Source organism: Meles meles, chromosome 3 (assembly GCF_922984935.1).
Source record: "Meles meles chromosome 3, mMelMel3.1 paternal haplotype, whole genome shotgun sequence".
Lineage (NCBI taxonomy): Eukaryota > Metazoa > Chordata > Mammalia > Carnivora > Mustelidae > Meles > Meles meles.
In genome coordinates, this window is record NC_060068.1 from 74,952,100 (window position 1) to 74,973,679 (window position 21,580).

The 21,580-nt window shown below is 37.9% G+C and overlaps 1 protein-coding gene across 5 annotated transcripts in view; it reads right to left on the minus strand.

Annotated features, from left to right (window-relative positions):
• VCAN (versican) overlaps positions 1-21,580 on the minus strand; it is a 110,777-nt gene that overhangs the window by 50,363 nt on the left and 38,834 nt on the right. For 4 of the 5 annotated variants that reach the window (XM_046000016.1, XM_046000012.1, XM_046000014.1 and 1 more), the window contains exons 6-7: positions 20,564-20,857; positions 10,947-13,961 (exon numbers count right to left, since the gene is read on the minus strand). In XM_046000016.1, the coding sequence (XP_045855972.1) occupies positions 10,947-13,961; positions 20,564-20,857 (3,309 nt within the window). The remainder of the gene's footprint in view (positions 1-10,946; positions 13,962-20,563; positions 20,858-21,580) is intronic. The other variant, XM_046000015.1, reaches the window with a different exon arrangement.

Here is a 21,580-nt window from a genome sequence, read left to right on the forward strand (position 1 = left end):
CTCCTTTCTTCAATAGTCAATAGCAGTTTCTGCTCATCTCTTCTATCTGACTTCTGCAACAGGGCATTTGAACAGTCCCATGAGCTGTCCCATATTTATCCTCTTCCTTCAGTTCTCTGTTAGAATTCTGTGCTCTGCCTTGGAGCCCAACAACTCTATGTCCCTATCTTATTATACTCCTCATTCCTGGCTCAACTTCTATTCAAGAAGAGCCCTCCAACCCCTAACTTGGAATGCTTCTAAATCCTCCTTTGAACTTGACCTTGCATTTATGAATGATCCAGCTAAAGCCCTCGGTTCTCCAGGACATCTTCTCTAAAACTCCTCAGCCCAAACTGGTTGTATCTTTGATTTGTATGCCACAGGACTTAGGTCATATCATTTCTTATTTATAAATTCCTTAGCTGTGTTTGTATTTTTGTCTCACTGCTCATTCTAAATTCTGTATTCTGTAATTAAAGTGAGTGAAGAGATCCTTTAAACATGAATGCCCTTCATACTCTTGCCACTTAACCCCTCGTTGAGAATTTTGTTCGCAGAATGTCTGCTCAGTTTTTTATCATCAAGAAGGAAAATGTTAACATTCTATTACAGTTCGATACTTCCTTTGAAAGATGTGAATTTTGGGCTGAAGAAATTGTTGTCCTTTGATTGTGGTAGCAGGTTGAATTCTGAGATACGACTAAAGAATCATACAGATAATGCAAATAGTAAAGACTCTTCTGGATATAAAAATCCAGATAATCTAAATGGGAAGACACAGTTTCCAAAAAAAAAAAAAAATTTTTTTTTAATCATTCACCTTTTTCCAAATCCAGTATTCCACATAGGCTTATATTAGGGTGGTAATCACCATTTTTCTTAATGTAAATGTATAATGAACAAAGTCACTTCAGTAGTAGAGTCAAAATAATCCCTAAGTCAGGGGTGCCTGGGTGGCTCAGTGGGTTAAAGCCTCTGCCTTTGGCTCAGGTCATGATCCCAGGGTCTTGGGATTGAGCCCCACATCGGGCTCTCTGCTCAGCGGGAAGCCGGCTTCCCTTTCTCTCTCTCTGCCTGCCTCTCAACTTACTTGTGATCTTTCTCTATCTGTCAAGTAAATAAAAAAAAAATTTTTAATTGAACAAAAATATTTTAATGATATTTAATTATTTTCTTCCTTACTTACAGATGCCAACATTCATTTTAACACTTATGACAAAATCTACCTTTCCCAAAACGTGATCAAAGAACACCATTTCACTCAGAGGAGAATGAACCAGACATATTCTTTTTCTCCTTAAAATTGGTAAAGTATAGCTTAACGGGCAGAAGCTTAAATCATCCCCTTCCGCAGGAGTGTCTACTTCAGCCAGCTGTCTGCCGTTCAGAAAGCCTTTTTTTTAAACTTTACTGATGTTCAACGCTCACTGAGTATCAAAATCACATGAGATGCCTTTAAAAATACAGATATCTAGTAATGAAAAATAAATGAAGGAAATTTAAGAAAAGAAACTAACCAAAAGTACAAATGTCAGCCCTCCCACTAGAAATCCAAATTCAAGTTGTCTGATGAGGGATGGGGACATGGGCATTTTTACTTAGAGGCTCCTGGGTCATTCTAATAGACAGCGAGGGTTGAGAAGCGGTGTTGGCAATATTTATGCACTGGGCCATTTCCTGGTGTTTCTCAAACCCCCGTGCTCAGAATGCCGTCACTTTTGGTTAGCTGCCTGGTGCCTGGTTAGTGTAGCTCCCAGGCAAGCTGAGTGGTTGCTCAGTAAGGGAATGAGTGCCCAGAGTTTCCTGTGAAGCGAAATCTAAAGATGCTTCTTCTATTAATTTATTTTGTATTATGTCTAGTTTTCTCTTTTTTACTAAAACAAGCAAATAGACTTTATTAAATGTTTTTGCTTACTAATTATTTCAAGTCGCTTCCCTGTTAAGCAATATATTGCATTGTCTTCTTTTCTCCAGCCACACAATAGCTTGACTGAATGACTTTATTTCAACACCTCCAATTATTTCCTGGAAGTGAGTGTGAAGAGATGGGAGGAGAATGTTTCATCTGCAGACAATAAAATGGCTTCCCTACAGAGCAGAGTAAGGTGAGTGCGCAGCATAGTGAAAAATGGTAACTATAGTATATTCTGTTATACTCTACAGAAATATACCTTAATATATTTCCTTTTCTTTTTTCAACTTAAGAAAACCAAAACCTTCAGAAACCTACTCTTTGCAGCACATGACCAAAGCAACTAAATCACCCTGTGAGAAACCAATAAGACTACAGGACAAAGCCAAAAGATGAAGCCACCAGAAGCTGGTCAATTATACACGTGTACAAGCACATCTGGACATAATATTATGACACAATAGGTCAAATTTTTATAGACACAGATGCTGAAATATAATTAAACTTTCCCTCTCACTCCAGAGAGTCTTCCTTTCATACTTACACTTTAAATTATTTATGGAGAAATACTTTGTCCACTATTACAATAATTCCAACAAGTATTTAAAGGCTTATCATAATTTATTTTCCTCCCAAGAGTCGAATCATTCTTTTTACCACAGTAACAGCCTTCTTACCAATAGATAGGTGTTTTCCTCCTGATTCGTCCTCAAAAAGTCTAAACACCCACATACCTCTCTAAGGAACACCATTTTTAATACAATAAAATAGGTTCTCAGTTGTTCATATGATGCTCTGGGATGAAAGACTATTTTACATTTTCTATCACCTCAATTATGGTGTTAAAAATTTAAAGCACTTTGATACAAATGAAAAAAATATATACAACAGTTTTCACCAAAACACATCTCCCATCCCTACCTCTTGGCCAATGCCCCCTTCTTGGAATCATTCTACCAATGAAGCAGCTGAATAGGCAACTCTTCTCATACCTGACTGACCTCCCTCACTGAGCTGTAATGTCGCATATTTTGTAAACTGATACAAAGAGGCAATGCCTTATTAAAAACATATAATTTTCAGCTTTACGTCATAAAAATGAAACATCAGAGAGCATTTCTTTTTCCTTTTCTTGTATCCCTTTTTCTCCTCTCACGATGCACGTCTCTCCCCTTGGCTACATCCCTTCCCTCAGAAATGTTCTGAACACTGTCTGGGCCCATGAATACATTTTTTATTCATTGCACAAATGAATGATCTAAGAGCTATTAAGAAAGAAGAATGTAATCCCTGTGTAGAGAACTGGGGGTTTCCTTGACAACAACAAAAAGACAGCAGGGAATGCCCATGCATTCCATGAATATGCAAGAAGAGACTAGGCCTAGTACCTGGAAAAAATTTATAAAGAATTTGTGAAAAGATCTTTTTCTTTGGAAAAAAAAAATTAAATGGGTGGTTATCAAAATCATAAGCCCAATTCTCACACATGAAGAAATAGCAGAAAGCTAATGAATTCTACATATAGGTGCTGTAGAATCAATACTACATTTAAATTTTAAATAAGGGTTGCAGCTGCCTCTGATTTGCACCCAAAATGGCATCACCCTAGACAAACACAATTCATAGAGGATTAAAATTTTAACAAGCTCTTACAGTCACACGGATACTACAGTATAGTTATATTTGGCTCCCTGTGGGTCTAAATCTGGAATTTTTAAGATAATTTAATTTTTTTTTACCTTTTTCCAGTACAAAACAATCTATAAGTGTCCCTACATGTAGAAGTCCAGAATAAAATAACTGCTAACGCAGAGAGGGGATTAATTTGTACTCAGTAGTCCCCATGTGCCAGGCACTATGCGGAGTCCTTTGTTGTCACGGGAATATTTGTGTGATGTGCCTACCACAACAAACGACAAGCCCTCGAAGAGATCCCTTCCTCCTCCAAGAAACCTGGTGAGTTTGTGGTATTACTATACATTTTAAATGTTTTAACAACTGAGACCTCCTGGATAATGCAATTTTTAAGCCGAAACAGATGGAAATCACAATGCTGACAGTGAACCCAGGCCTGTTTCCAAAGGCTCCTTCCAGGACGTCAACTACCTCGGCCATGGATCTTATGGGGCTAACTGACCACGCATCCACATTCATTCAGAGAATCACAGAACATGCTTCAAGAATCCAGTTCTAGTGGAGAATCTTATGTATGGTCACTACTTGACTACTTGTTGAATAAATGAGAAAACGTATATCTGTGTATTTTGTGTCTAGGTGTGTATACATGTATGTGTGTGTACATATACCCATGTGATCATCTTGTTTCATGATCCCTGTGATTTGGAAAAAAGAGTATGTGTCAATGTTTAGGAAACATTCCTTCTATACGGTAATAGCCATTAGGTCTAATTTACTGGCAAAAAAATTCTTACGGTGAACCTAAGAAACTTCTGGGTCCACACTGAAGATAAGCAAAGGAGAGACTGACTCCAGACTCACCAACTTCTAGCACTTGCTTCTGTAATACTATTGAATTAAGATGGCGTAAACCTTTAGCTCACCTTTTAGAGTACACAGCCCACTCTTTAAAAAGCAGTTCCATGCCATTTAACTTTACTATATGTGTAACTCTGAACCATGATACTTCATGGGAATATATTTTGAAAAGTTAAACATACTTAACCTACAGAAGATGCTGTATTTGTCAAAAAGCATGAATCACTGAAGCACAGGAAAGTCTTATGAGAGCATTCCCTCCTGAAGAAGCTGGCTGAATATTTGGTGTTCACCCACCTGCACAGGTTTCTAGTGAACACTAAAAAGGCATCCATCTTCTGGAGTGGGCCATGCCTCTCTGTCATCAAAGTGTGATTTAGAAAAATGCCTGATTATACTTGTGGCTCCTTAGCTCCACTGATGAGTCTCTGCTGGGCAGCAAGAGTCTAGCTAATAACTGGCTTCCAGTCATTTGTTTTTGATCTTCCTCTCCAACAAAGACTAGCTGAAGTTTCTCCCTTCTCATAAAATAGTCTCTGGTTTCCTGTCTTCATTGATTCCTTCCTTCACTGATCTCAACTGCCATTTATAGTTGGTATCACGTTACCTAGTGTGTAACTGTATTTTTCTGTACTGTAATTATACCTGATTGTGTTAATGCTGGCTCCCCAGAATGCATTTAAAGTCCTTGGGAGCAGGACCTATGGTTTATGTTTATTTTGTGTCTCTTTTAATATCTGTCAAAGGACTAGGCACACTGTAGCTTTAACTAAAGATAAATCTTGCTTGACCATGCTCTGCTGGAAGACACTGTGTGCCTTTCTCTCGAGTTCATTGCCAGTGACAGCTAAGTGGCATTTGTCTTTAGATAATGCCCCACTTCAGTAGTAGTTTCGAGAACTCCTAAGTTGTAACTGCAAGTGCTATTTTCAGAAAGAAGAGGCTCATTTTTGGAAGATAACAAAGGTCTTTTTAGCTATCTATGGAACACGTCTTTTATTAAACTTCAACCTGTGAAGAAACAATTTCAGTTTCTTCAATTTTTCCTCGAGGTGAGTGGGTTAATCAAACATTCATAGAGCATTTTAAAAATCGAGGGTCTATTGTGTGTTTGTGTATGTGTGTCTACATGTGAGTGGTGTGCGCATTATGTGTGACACACACAAAATACTATTTAGAAGGACTTTTTAGAAAGGCAACCTTTGATCTGCAATACAGGGTTAAACTCACTAATCATTTAGAAACACTAGGGTCAATTCTTTTCTTCAAAGTGTAGAAACAAAGGGAAGATATAGCCTCTTCCCTTTTGATTTTATTTGACTAATGGAAGAGGAACTCAATCCGTTTCCAGATTTCAGGCAGTAAAGGAGGGATGGGAGAAGCCATCCTAATTCCCTGCAGAAAAAAATGTGCTTCTCTGGCAGGGAGCCACAGCGGAAGCTCAGCAAAGGGAACCACTCATGTGTACAAGCGCCAGCCCCAACCAATTTCAGGGATGTGCTCCAAAATTCTACCGGGAAGAAGCAGCCCAGACCCAGTGCTACCAATTTCAGGGTGCCATTCTCTTGCACAGCAGGTATCTGAACAGCATACGTTGTCCCCCATATTAGCAGCAAACTAAACCTAAACACGTGCCTCCATTTGCCCACAGTCAATACTTTCCCTAGTTGTCTCACAATGCTTAAACATGAAAATAGATGTAAATTGTGCCCTGAAAGTATCAAGCTCCGCGAGCTTGATGATGATTGAGCTCTGCACATTCATGTGATATTCTGAAATGTAACTATGTACTACCTTGATGACACATAGGCACCAGTGAGATTGAAAGTAGATTTGCAGGTGCCTGGGTGACTCAGTAGGTTAAGTGTCTGCCTTGGGCCCAGGTCATGATCCCAGGGTCTTGGGATTGAGCTCCGCATAGGGCTCCCTGCTAAGCAGGGAGCCTGCTTCTCTCTCTCCCTTTGCCTGCCCCTCCACTTGCTTGTGCCCGTGCTCGCGCTCTCTCTCTCTTTCTCTTTCAAATAAGTAAATAACATCTTTGGGAAAAAAAAACCCTAGATTTGCCTAATTTGCTTTATTCAGCATTATTCAAAGTTATTCAAAGGTAAATATCAGTGGATGCGTATGATGATAGTAGATAAAGTACTGATAATCAGACCAATTTAAAAAATGCTTTTACGTTAAAAAAAAATCAATTCATTCAGGAATGAATAACTGTTGCTGATTGCTTCTGAATTAGCTAGATGACAGTATTCTTTTTCCAGCTGTGGTCTGAGGTACTTATTATTTTAGAAACGACCACATGAGAGAGGTCCCAAGAAATTGGAGGTCCTGATCTCCTTTCTCAAATGTCAACCAGAACAATGCAGCATTGCTGGTATAGTGGTGAGTATAGCTGCCTGTCAGATATTAACCAGGGGAGCCACTTTTTATCTCTTCAAGATATAGTGTTCCTAATAAGGTTTTGTTTGAAGAAAGGAATCTGCTCCTATAATAAAAAAATCTGAAAGTAATTTTTCTACATAATCAATACTACCAAAATGAAAAATATGTGATTTTGAAAAGTTAAATGAAGCAATCTCATATAAACATTGTCTTTTAAAAAATGATGATTGTGGGGCGCCTGGGTGGCTCAGTGGGTTAAAGCCTCTGCCTTCAGCTCGGGTCATGATCTCAGGGTCCTGGGATCGAGCCCCACGTCGGACTCTCTGCTCGGTGGGGAGCCTGCTTCCTCCTCTCTCTCTGCCTGCCTCTCTGCCTACTTGTGGTCTCTATCTGTCAAATTAAAAAAAAAAAAAAATGATGATTGTGAATGCAATGAGATAAATACTGCCATTTTGCCAGGTGTCTATTTCCTGTCCTCAGAGCCAATGCCCTTATTCTTCATTCTCTCTCCAATGTCTTCAGCTTTGTGTGCATTTCTCCAAAGTACAAACAAAAATGCAGGAGGAATTAATCATATAAGATTATATGATATAAGCAATAAGGTGGCATAATTTTCAATACAGAAACTGAGCAAAATGAATTTTAAGATAGAGGCCAAAATTATTTCTCAACATCTCATTAATCTCTAATATCATTACATTAATAATTTCATCAATATCTTAATATCTGTATCATTTTAGTTTAGTATTGGCTTTACACCTGCCCTGCACTTAGATATAAATTAGAAAACCAGCAAAAACGAATGTTGATGAAACAAATAACATCGAGCTGGCCTGACAAATAATAAGTAGTATACATGAACTCATTAAAAAAAACTAATAACCATCTATTTTAAGGTTATGACTATGATCATTTGCATAATAATGTTTGAATTTAATATCTGTACATTTCCAAATAATTCTCTGGTTTAATGATAACAGCACACCAGTTTTTAAAGACATTTACAGTTCTGTCACACCAACTTGTGACATTTTTGATGATTTAGAGGAGCGTTCTTTAAAAAAAAAATTCAGAATTGAAGAAACTATTCCCACACCACTAAATCCTGTAGACTTCATATGTGTTCACAAAGAAAGCCTTTCAATAATTTTTCAAAATGCAGGTGTGCAAATTACTCCTGAAGTAGACAGGAGTCATGTTTTCAGTATCCCCTGAACCACTGTTAAACACACCCCATAGCATTTTTCACCTCATAAAACTTTTATGAGCTGAAAAGTTCCTTCAGATTTTTTTTTTAACTGCTAACTACAGTTGCCCTCCAGCAACAGTACCTTAAGTTGTTATTAAGATCCATTTCAGCAAATATAACATAAACATTTCTTGAGTAGCATGTTTCGTTTCATGGTAGTTTAAAAAAAAGTCAAGATTTATGAGACTTGCTGAGCATAGCAAAAAATTACGAATGCCTTGGTTTAGTGTAGCATGGGTGACATTTTTGCTTGCTTGGATATCCAGCATATGTAGAGGTCGGTTCTATGTTTGTGAATAGATTTATACAAGTTCATACATGATCCAAGGATTTTCCAATCTGGAAAAATGTGCCTTGACACATAAAGAAGTTGGTTTCCAGGCACATATATATTTTTCCTTATTAATGTACACCTGCCTTAGAACCCATTAATTTAACATCTGCTTTAACGTTTTCCCTTGCCAAAGTTCAAGATGCTTGAAAAAGTAAATTTCTCATAGAAAACAAGTAAAATTTGTAAAAGTAAGCAGCTTGTTCTGAGTAAACCTCATTGTCTTGTTAAGAAATAATCAAGAAAAAATCAACACTTTCAGTCTTCAGAAGAAAGACATATATAAAGTATACAAAAAATGACAGATGAAAGAGAGAGACAGAGAAATGAGGGAGGGATCTAGATAGATACAGGCTCTACACCGACGCACCCCACCACACACACATTGGGATCTGGTCCTGATGGGGATACCCAACAACTCCCTTTCCACAGAGTTTTCTGACCTACTGTTATCGACGCTGAAGAAAAACTGGTTCGAAAGCAAATCATGATCCCATGTTTTAAAAGTGGAAGAAGGAAGAGGACAAACCTAGGCATGTCCCTCAGACCCAGCTGAACTAAGTTAACAACTCCAATATAAACACACACCTTTGTATAAATGGGTTCTGGATCAGGTGACTCAGACCATCCATTCAAGTCACCATTTACCAACTTAGCTTTTTTTTTTTTTTTCTGATGACTGTCAGTGCTTCCAGGGAGATCAAGTTGCACATCTTCTATTTTATAATTTGATCACCTTAATCTTATCACACAGTTTCCCATTTTAAGAGATTTTAAATGCAGACTAGTTTTTACTGTTTCCCCTACTATTTGATTCAACTTAGTATCTACATTAACTTGAGAGTCATCTAAATTGGGAAAATCTTCTGCATAGTCATTCACTCAAGCATTTTTAAAAAATTCTAAAATTAAGTGCTAGCAGTAATTCCCTTTCACTTTGGCTTTTTGTTTTTCATAGTAATATCATCTTGTTACTTCTCCAACCCTACTAACATCAGTCCTCATTTCCACTATTTGGCAACTCATCTTCTCCCTCTGATCTCAGTTTCAAGAGGTGGAAAAGGAATGTAGAGACAGGAGACATGATATAATTTCCAAGAAACAGCTTCATTAGCAGGACAGTGATGTCCAATCCTGGCTTCTTTCAACCATATGAGAAAGTGGAGATTAACAGTAATACTCTGGGAATGTATCTCCTTCTATTCATTGCTCCACAAGAGCTTTTTACACAAGCACATTCTGGATACTAGAAGCATGAAGTTTCCACCTACAACACCGGAAGCCAGCTGACACGACAACAGAGCTACCTGTTTGTTTCCAACAGGTGCGCTCCTGAACACTCTAATGAGGATACCAACACTCTCAAGGAAATGACACCCCGAAAGGAATATCCCAACAGTAAGAGAGAAAGTGTGCTAAAAAAAAAGAAAGAAAGAAAGAAAGAAAGAAAGAAAGAAAGAAAGAAAGAAAAAAAAAATTCTTCTAGCCCAACCTCTTGGACCCCAGTCAAGGAAAAGAATAACTATTCATTCTTTCAATTCACATATTCAAACTAGAATACAGCAACTTCACTAAAATCAGTGATCTCAACTTCTAAATTAAAAAGATACAAACCTGAATTGATCTATTAAACTGTATTCACTATGTGTCCTCAGCTCAGCTTACCAAAGTCAAAGATGGTGTGGTTTGACCTTTAGGAAGGAATAAGTTATGTTCGATAATGAAAATTGCAAATATTATTCAACGTTAAGAAGCAGTTTTTAAGAATTTTTGCCAGAGAGAAAAATAAAATATTTGAGCAGAAAAGAAGGCAATCGTAAAAATTCCTAGAGATGAAACAATTAAATCATAAAATAAATAGCATCAACAGCCTGGTTTTTAGGGAACAGAGGTAATGCTGACATACCCATATCTGAAATTATATGTGATATAATGAACTACAGCATTTTTTTTTTTTAAGGACTAACGTAGGGTGCATTTGTTCTAAACATGTAAAACCTTATTAACATACCCAAAGACAACAGCTTAACCGTATGCTGAACTGGTATTAAAATAGCATTTCAACTACAGACCTGGTACCCATCCCACAAGCTATACAACAAACCTATAAAATCCTGGGAAAGAAATAAACCAAAGCAAACATTTAGACATCCTTCTACCAGCCCGAGACGTGTGCAATACACTTTTAGCTGTCCACAATGTAAGTACTGAAGGTTAATAGTTAAAGACCAATGGAATGATAACACAGTCTAGTACTACATTTGAGTAGTAATGCATGGAAAGACACTGAAATTAAAACACTTTGTTCTGCATGTTCTGAAGTGATGTAAGAGTGATGATTGGTTATATTAGATGACAAAGCAGGGCTTCTTAGGACTTTTAAAACACAATCGTATCTAACATTCTTCCAAATAACATATTTTTCCAATTCTTGTACAAATATGTGAAGCTAAAATACAGAATTTTTTTTCACACTCCAGTTATCTTCTAATGGCAGCATTTGGCATGTTGATTTTTTTTTTTCCCAAAAGTAATTTTCAAGATAAAATGCTGATTGCCTTGACTGGCATGTCTAGAAAGCAAAGACTTACCTGTCTTATTTTCTCTGACCTCAATAATATAAACATTAATGTCGGGGCGGAATTTTGTCCCTGCTGGGGGCTCTGGAGTGGAAATTGCCTGAGGTCTGAGGGCCTCTTTGCCTTCCACAGTGGGTGGTCTTGCTGGCTGTGTAGCAGAGGGAGTACTTGAAGTTGTGAAATACTCTCTGTCAATATCAGTTTCTGTTTCCTTCCCTACAACATCCTCCAGGGTAGTGGGAGGAACATGAGATGTTGATTCTCCGATGATTACCATGTCACGGGTTGTTTCTTCTCCAGGCTCCCTGTCAATGAGAGGCGGTTTCTCAGTGGGTCCTGTGGATGGCTTGGATGCTGACGTGGTGTGGGGTCTTTCTACTGAAGTGAAGGCAGCCGTGATATTACTTGGAACTGTGGCTTTAATTGTTGAAAATTCTGGGAGTTCTGTGGCTGTGGGCTTTTCGAATAATCCTGAGCCTACATCAATATAATCTAGGGACGCTTTCTCTCTTTTCTCAGTAGTGGTTTCCTCTATAAGCTGGGTAACATGGGTGCCAAAAGGTGATACAAATCCCCCTGGACTAGCACTTTCTGTCTCATACTTCTCTTCAGGCTCTGGACTCAAAGACACCATTGGTCCTATGCTTGGTGTTAGGGTTACCACTTCATCTGTTTCTGCTTTGTGCTCAGGGACAGCACCGGGTGGATAATACATAGTGTGCTCAGTTTTTCCAACTGGAGTTGTTTCGACAACTGGGACTCTCTCAGAAGCTGTCACCAACCTGTCTTCAGAGACTGTGTATGGTGGCCCATCACTCTCTTGTTTACCCACAGCTGTTGTTGTCTCCTCAGCTGTGGCAGCTGTAGAACTGAGAGTAGGAACTGGCTTCTCTGTGGTTGCTTCTTTCCAAGCGAATTCTTCCTGACCTATTCCCTGTGTAATTTCTATTGTTGTTCTTACAGTTTCAGGGGAAATGGTTGCTTCCAGGTGAGTCTGATTAACGACATGTATGTCTTGAGAGGGTTCACCTAGAACTTCACCTTCTGGTGGAACAGAAGGTACCAACACTCCCCATTCTGTCTTGGGAATTACAGAAAGAGGAATGGTATGGGCGCTGTCTACATAAGCAGTAGGTTCTTGGGTGCTACTATAATTAACAAATACCAATCCTTCCACGTCTGAAGTGTCTACAAATTGGGGGACAGCAGATACTGGCTTAGAGACATCCATATCTTCTCCTTCATCCAAAGCACTTCCTTCTGTGGTTGCATAAATAACTTGGCCTTCCACACTTGTGGTAGGTGGAACTCTTTCCTTGGTTGTAGAATCTCTCAGAGTCGGCTTTTCTGCAATACCAATTAATGTAGTTGGCTGAAATCCAACTGTGACTTTCCCATGCATGTCTGTTGTATCTTCCTTAGTAAACTCTTCTAATGGCTTTTGAGTACTATCTGGGATAAGAGTAAATTCATCTTCTTCATCTTCAGTGACACTTGGGATTTCCTTATCCTTCCCACTCATTTCTGTAGTGGTGAGTAAGGCAGGGGGCAGTTTTGGAGGACCTTCATCTTCTGTGAGCTCTAAAGGCTTTGCTGTTGTATTATCTTCATCCCATGACCATTTTGATACAGTGACCACCTCCACAGTTACAGTGCTGTGGCTCACATTCAGTGTTGTAGTACCCTCATACTTTGTAGTATCTTGATAGCCATCTGTGTCCAATTCAACCAGTGTTGTTGTAGAGTCTTCCTCCGCATCTCCTGCCTCTGTTGGCACCACATGTAGCTTTGCTGTTGTCACTGTTGGGGAATCAAAAGATCTGGTCGTTTCCACTGAAGACTCTGTAAGATGAATTTCCTCTGAGGAAGCTGTAGAGAACTTCATTCCAGAGAAGCTTTCCTCCTCTATCTTTCCTATAAATGGATCTCTGGTGATCCTTTCCTGTATCTCATCATCAGTGTAAGTAACTGTTCTCATCTCTGGACTACGTATTTCTGTTCTCTCTCTTCCTTCTGCCATTTCTGTTTGTGGAGAGGGATAAATAACTGTGGGCATTCCCTCGACTAATCTTTTGTCACCAGAATATGGAAACAATTCTACTTCTGTACGATGCTGTGATGGGAAAGGTGTGGTGGACACATACTGGCCAAAAAAATCTTCAGTTATCCTTCCATTAGTTTGTTTCTCTTCCCAGTTGTCTGTGGATGATCCGTCGCTGTCAGGCATAGTTACAGGTGAAAGAATTGTAGACTCTGAGAATGGCTCCCTGTCCTCTAGTGGAGTGGAGGTGGTATCTTCTGAAGTCTTTGACACTGTAACAACTTCAGGTATTTGGCTAAAGGTCAAGGTGCTCTGAGCAGATCTAACTGTAAATGTTCTGTCTTCACTGTCATCTTCTCCCACGGTGAATCCATAGCGGCTTGTGGTCAGAGATTCAGAAATAGGGCTTACTGTTCTCTTTTCAGTTTTGGAATCCAGGGTCATTGTTGTAGACACAAATGGTATTTCAGTTACAGACAATTCCTTGGAAGGAATGTGCTTTGAGATTTCCACTGATGTTACCAAGGGACCCACTTCTATTTGTTCAATCTGTGTAACTGACTCTTGGGTTTGTATGTCTTCCCTGACACCATCCCATGAATCGGTAGCATGATGGGAGATGACAGTTGTACTCTGGGGTACTTCTTTCTGAATTTCAGGTATGTCTGGCTTTCCAAGTGGTTCTAAAGCTGAAGGTGAGTAGTAGTCCATATCCAAAGGTTTCATGGTAATCCCAGCAGGTGTAGATGATTCGGTGGCTAATCTGTGTGTGACAGCTTGAGCCTGAACTATGGTTTTCTGCTCAAAATTGAATATATTTCCCACAGGCGGGGACTTTGTTGTAATGATAGGTAATTCGGTGATTAGAGGGATGATTGGTGTTGTTCTTTCGGGTACCATTTGTAGTTCTTCAGAAATATTGGATGATGCAGTGTCTGTAAGAATATTCAGTTCGATGGTTGTAGCCTCTGATATATTCTGTTTAGCTAGAAAAATAATTTCAAAGAGTTGATTAGACAAGTCACTAATAAAAAGTTGTATGTCCAGTGTTTGTGAAGTGCTGCTGTGTATATTGGGGTGACCCAGAAGTGTTCTGTGATGAAGGGCATCTAGAAACTATAATTACATTAACTCAAGGGCAGACAATTGAACATATCATAGTCACAAACTCATCATTTGTTTTACATGGTAAGGCTTATCACTGCTTTCACCCATAAGGATGAATGGCTGCTTTTGGTTAAGGAAGATGAATATGTTGTAGTTTTAAGAAAAGGAGAAGTCCAAAATCATATAAACGCAGAGTTTGGAAACAGTAGCTAGGTTACTTATCAGAAACTACAGCAGCAACTTGGGGCCTACTAGGAAAACGTGGTAGTACTGTTCTGAAGGCTTCTTCTGTCCGCTGCCTCTTCTCCCTCCTTCTCAAGCTGCGCTCTGTCTCAGGGGAGAGGGAGTGCCTCAGATTGCAAAACAACAAAAAAACCACATCAAATGTACCCGAGTTACATATAAACTATTACATTGTCCATAATGTGGAGGGCTTCATAAAAACAGGATATTAAACTTTTTAGTACCACCCTTCACTTGAATCCAGGTGTTGGGACATTTGTCTTCACCTTCATTTCAACTCTGCAGTGTAGTCCTGGGTTTCTAATAAACAACAAGACATTTCTGGCAGAGGCTGCTTGGCATTTGTGATAGATCCACATTTTGCTCTCTGTTCTACACACTACGTTTGCAACTCTTACAAGGGTCTTGGTTCCAGGCTTACTTTAGCATGAAATGTAAAAGTCGAACAGGAAGTGAAGTACCCACATGATATATTTTAGGTCTATAATTACAAATCACTGGAAACAACCCTGAGCATCAGAAAGAATGGGCTCCAGCAATAAAAAGTAACATGTCATCATAAAATGCTACATTATAATACCTCCAGATTTACAGAGGACGGCCTCTCCTTTTTAAAGTAAACTGAGTAGCAAAGTGACAGTGTTGTAGACAACAAGATTCTTCTTCAACATAGGGAAAATGCAGCAGAGCTTAGCATGCAAAGATTTTGTTTCTTACAAAAAAATTGGATTTTCAAAAATCAACAACTAGTCACCACTAAACTCAGAAAGAACTGTTCTAAAGAAAGCTGTAGTCATTGTCTCACCGCATCCAGTATGACTTAAAACTAGCTGTATGGGGAATACCTGTTCTCCCTGATGAGAGTTGTCACATCTGTAGTATCTGTAATATCTGTGTCTAACTCTCAATCATCCCCAAACAGTAGTCCTTGGAAAACTAAACTGGGTATCTTTGCACTCCACCTATTCTGTCAAAACTTAATTATATTAGGGCAGTGAAACTGCTGTGTCTGATACAAGAATCATAAATATATGATGTTATGTAACTGTCCAAACCCACAGACGTAGGGCACAAAGGATACAACTTTACCTACTATGAACTTTGATTATGGTATGTCCACGTGTGTTCATCAGCTGTAACAAAGGCACCATTTTGGTGGGCAGTGCTCATAATGGGGAAGGCTGTGCACGACAAGGGACAGGGGTACATAGGAAATCTAACTACTTTGAAACCTAAAACTGCTTTAAAAACTAACATCTATCATAATAATTTGAGGACAAAATGATGTGATTTTGTTGTAAATCAGACTTGAGTTAAAACAGGTTCTTTATTTTCGGTTGGGATGAGCTGTTATTAGCTGTGGTCATTCCCCAGACCATTCTGAAGCCCAGATTCACTAATTTTAGAATGAAAATTTGGTGGCCATTTACATTATGGTATCATTTAAATATTCTCCAAAGTCTGTCACTATTTACCTGTTACTATCTTATGTTGGAACAAAACTAAACAAAAATAATTGGACTCTTTGGAAACATTAAGTAATTTTTTTCTCCTCATAAGAAAATCTTTTTCTATATGCATTTCCTGGAAGAAGATTTGGTCTATTTTGATTGACATGAACAACTTAAGGAGCCAAAGTGTGGTTGATGATCTCTCTTAATTCAATTCTCTATCCTCTGAAATTCCACAACTATTACCTCATTTCACTGCCAAATAATATGTTCGTCTTCTAACAGTTTTCTTTGGGGAAAAAGTAAAATGTACATACAGAGAAAGTTCCCGTGGAAACATAACATAATCACTTAATCACACTTCATATTAGAGAAAAAATGATCATATTACTGTTAATAACCGCAAAAGAGCTAATTTTCCTTTTTTTCCTCTGAGTATTTCCATGGCTGATGAAATTAACTTAGAAGGAGATAATATGGCATTAGGGCCAAACAGAAGGCCTGTGTATCAGGTTGTCCCACGTTCCAATCCAAGTTCTGGGCTAGCATTTTCTTACAATGCTATGAAAATACTTTTGTAGCGTTTTAAAAATAAAGGATTCAGACTTTAAAATCTAAATTGTATGTCATTGCTGATTATTACTGTATCATTGGTGTTGCCTTAGTCTAGTCCTGGAACATAGTAAAGTGACAGCAATATGTCTCAGAGAATCTCCCTTCCTTACAAAATCAGGATTTATATGACTTTGTTTTCAAAAATAAAGGTTTTTAATAATTTTAGAGCTCTGTTTAAAAGTCTGCTTATAATTAAGTTAATTAATTCTACTATTTGGAATGGAAAACCTCAGACTTCCTTGGGGTTGGGTGGCTTTTTCGTCAACTTAACAGCTGACTTCCATCATAACTCAGAATATCTGATCATTGTTTCAACCACTCCAAAAAGAGGAAATAATTTTAAAAACCACAAGTATCTACAAAGAGGTATCTTAAGGATAAATGCTAATATATTAATGGTGACTATTACAAAGGTGAAAATGCAACTCCACGTCATTCCAAAATTGTCCTTCCAAAAGAATCCACATGGAGAAATTTTTGAACTGGAAAACTACCAGTGTTCCTTTAGCTTCATTATTAAGGAAGCCAACAGAAATCAGCATATTTCTTTTCCCACAAAAGCTCCCTTCCAATCTTTGCAGCTGTCTGCCACACAGATGTTTTGCATCACTGTACTTATGGTATTTTATGTCCTATGGACTCTCTTCTCTGTGCTTCTGTTATAAGACATGAGGCAGATTTTCCCAATAAAATATAAAGATCCTGTTAGCAGCATGATAGTCAATTTAACGCACATCCGTACTGCCCACATTATATGAAAGTGACTAATTTCAAGTTAGTTCTTCTATATTAAAAGATTTTCTATGTAAATAACTGTAAACATGAGAATTCACAAATAGAGTGGATATACAATAAGTTGATTCGGACTTCATTGTTAAATAAAGAATAAAGGCTGGAATGATGGCATTAGAATGCAAACTCTTATTAAAAAGTTTTACGAGTGATTGAATGCCAACAGACTGAAATTCAATAAACAGAAAACATATTTAAAATACCATTTAGGGAAGGATTCGTTTTGGTGCCTACAGTCAGATTATGGTCGAGGGCACAAAAAGGATCACAAGCACACCATAGGTTAGAAGGGCAGGTCAACTTGAAAGTGAACAAATATGTAAGAAGTATAGCATATGAAGTGGCGGGAAATTATTCAGCCTTCTCTAACTCATCATTCTAGTTCCTAGCTTAATCAAACAGAGGGATTTAAAAAAATGAGGGTTCAAAGCTAGATCATATAGATGACCAAACACTTACAAATTAGAATTTCAAAACAAGAAAATTGTTTCAGTTGAGGAAGAGGCTGAGGGACAACTGAACAACTGTGTTCAATAATAGAAATGGGTGTTATTTAGAGTCTGGCCTCCAACTTAAAAAGGAAAAATGGGCTCAAAGTCCAATGCAATGAATTTCCATAATTAGAAAAACTATCCAACGACGATGGTAATAGAATATGAGAATGGGTTTTCTAGGAAACATGCTCTATCTCCCTGTATTGGAGAGCATTAATAACATAACATGAGATATTATGCTGAGTCTTGAGTGGCTCTGATTCACTTAAATTTGGGGATGTATGGGTGATTTTTCAAAGCCCTCTCTTTGACAGAACTTGCTTAACTCTGAAGTCAAAGAAAAATCAAAGGTGCACAATTTAGTTTAATCATCACAGGGAAATACACAGGAAAATTTCATTTCACAAATGTACTAATTTCCTTGTTCTTCATTCTGCTTGACATGAATAGATTCTAATTATGCTTGTCATCGACCATTGTTAATATTCTATTCAGTGATGGTAGAAGGAAAGGAGAATGAAAGCAAAGTGAGGTTTGGTATTGTTCATCCACCAAGAAGTGTCTTTAAAAGCCCCTTCTACATTCGGTAAAAAGCAAGCAAGAGAAACATGGTTATATTTCTAAATTCCTCTACTTAACCAACCAGCAGTACATCTCTGAAATTGCATTTGGAACTATTGCTGAGGTCACAACTCATACACTTTACCCTACGTATTTAGCCACCACTCAACTATGTGGGAAAAGTGAATAGCAGTCAAGTCATTTTGAGAATATTTTTTAAATTCCTTAAAAGATATACACTAAGAGAATCCTTGAAAAGAGAATTAAGAAATTGTGGGAAGCTGTTGGCACTGTGTATGGTTTAAGAAAGATTTTTATGTTATGACTAAGCCTTCTAAATCTTTTAGATGCTGAATACATTTTGAATATAACAGGTCTTAGGGAAGAAATAAATAAGAATCTAACCCTTAGATTAGATTTAGATTAGTTTAGATTATGCTTTGGTTTGGAAAAAACCCAAAATTTGAACCATGATATTTGGAAGTTATATATTTCCAAATTCTATAGCTTCAAATGAATTAGAAAAAACTGGACCTAAACTTTCAAACTTTTGTCAGATTTTATACAGGTTTTTAGCAGGTGGCTATTGTATTTGAAACTAAGTATCTTGTCATTTCATGTGTTCATGTGAATTCCTCATTTAAATAAACAATTTAAAACACATCAGGATGAATTCTTTGTGGCTACAGACAGCCTTCAGTTTAAGTTTTACCCTCAGGGAGGAAAAAAAGAAGTGTTGTTTAAAAGTTCTCTCTTGCCAGTTTTATCAAGCACAAGAAAATACAATTGAGCAAGGTAGTCAAGTTGGATAATTCCACTCCTTCCCTAATTAAACATCTCTAACCCTGCCCCCCGAAACCAATCTGACTTCAGTTCTTAATCAGTCACTTAATGAAAAACTGATTTTAGAGCTTCAACTACTTGAAAGTCACTGTTAAAAGAATGTCTATGTTTTTACTTTTAGAGATAGGCTTTCCTTTTTAATGTTTTTTTTTTTTTTGCTGAAAATAACTAAGGAAGAACTTTTCTGTTGTTTCAGAGTCTAGGGACAAAAGTCAGTATTTTCAAGTGGCTTTTTATGGCCAGCTTGTATTGCACTGATACCCAACACATGGCTTTCACACTGAGAAAGCTGAGTCCATGGGAGGGAATGTGGGCAGAGACAGCCCAGAAGGGAGGCAGCGGCACGTGAGATCACGCTTTTCCACCGCACTAATGCCTATTCTACTCAGACATCCTAGCTGTGACTTTTTGGTTGATCTAAAGAATGCTTATTTATTTCACTTTAGAAACCAATTATATAATAAGCTAGTATATTTTCTATTGATTTATTATGTATTGCTAAAACAAAATATATTGGGAACTTGGTAAAACCTTTTACTATATTTTCAATATAACATGGCGCTACTTTGAACATACTCACCCCAAAAGCTAGGAAATCTTTGTTTAGCTGTCACAACAATATAGATCCTTCAGTAAAAATCACAATGAGACTCTGGATTACTCGCTTGTTTGATCAAGCATCCTACAAGCACGATATTATATCATGTGACTACTACTGCTAAAATAATTTAAGGACATCTGAAAATTCCAAATAATTATATCATGAATGTGGAGCAATGTTACTTAATATCACTTTTTTTTTTACTTAATATCACTTTTAAAGAGCAAACCTAACTGAAGATAGCCTACATTACACCTTTCAAAGAACACAGACCGTACTTCAATATGATACTAGAGAATTGGTGATTAGAAGGCACATATTTCCATTACTTCAATTAAAATCAGATACAAGGAGATACTTATTTATAGCATGGTTTCCTGTTAGGTATTAATTGAATGTTATGATTATCCATCTCTGTTCCAAGTACTCACCTGCAATTACTGAAATTGGAATCCTCCACCATTTCAAAGAAAGACATACCAAAAACAAAATAAGCAAAATTCAAGGATTCAACTCAGCCACAGTTGGCTTCAAAATTACAGCACCAACAATCTAATTACATTTAAGGACTGCAATTAATGTTAAAAAGAAACACAAAAAAACTAATCAGAAATATGTTCTGTGGTTCTAGGTACAAAGGAGCACAGTTAAGACCGAAACTTGACATTCCTCATCACCTCTAAAAGAACATCTGTGAAACTTCCTGTTGTTTTAACCGTATCACTGCCATTTATTGGCTTTTGAAAGTCACTGAACTGTTTCCGTTCTGTGCATACACTGCAAGACATGGAATCCATTCCCATTGCTAGATGAACACCAATGCCTGTCTTCGAAGTATTTTTTTAAAATCTGTAATTTTTATAAAGGTATCAAACACTTACGTTTAAAGCAGTAGGCATCAAATCTGCTATCAGGGGTAGGGAAGCCTGTCTGGTTCTCAAAACGATACAGGGTTCTCACCCCAAGTAAACCACCTCCACACTGGGCCCTGGCCACAGTCACAGGGTGGCGAACGCTGGCGTCGGACAGCCACCCATAATCGCACTGGTCAAAGCCATTCCTCCAAGCGGCTTGGAGTTCCCCCACTGTTGCCAGCCGGGCGTCCTGGTTTTCACACTCTTCTTCAGCCTCCTCAAAGGTAAGTTTATCAGGAGCAGTGATATGGAACACCTCACCTGAAATAAGGAGGGGAAAAAACACAACAAACGTAAGTTTTACTATTCTTTCCCTTCCACTTTAGGGGTGGGCAGGGGAAACAAGAAGAAGGATATAATACTTTTTTCATGTCAAGGCAGCAGCTTCTCATACTTTAAAGCAGTAAACAGCATGGTTACTCAATTTTGTCACTATTAATGTGACACATACCAGAAAAGTTCACGTAAATTAACTTTATTACCAAATGACTGCTTCTATGGGCCATGGGTATCTAGAAGCAACCGTTTGATAATAAAGTTACAGTCAGTTCTTTAAAATGAACAAATCTTTTCCATTGATTCTTTGGACTACTATTTGGGAAAAGAGTTTTCTCTTCAACAAAAGAGCAGGCTGGAAAGGGACACTGCACCGAAATGTCACCACCCAGGTTATTTCATGTTGTTTCACCTGAAATCAAACAGTAGCTCTTGAACCCTCCTTCTCACCTATCACTACCAACAAAACGGATGAGCTCCCATCAAATTAAACAACAAAACAAGAAAAACTCCAGGGTTTAAAGATGGGAAGGGACAGAAGCAAGATGGGTTCCATGATTGCTATGTCAGAGACTAAGAGTTCATGGAGACCAGCTAACTTAGCTCCCACTCAACTGGCCCAAGTGACCAAGGTCCCCCTAGAGGAAGCAGCATGGTTTTTTTTTTTTCTTTTTTCTCTTTATGTATATTTTTAATTGTGTATGTTAG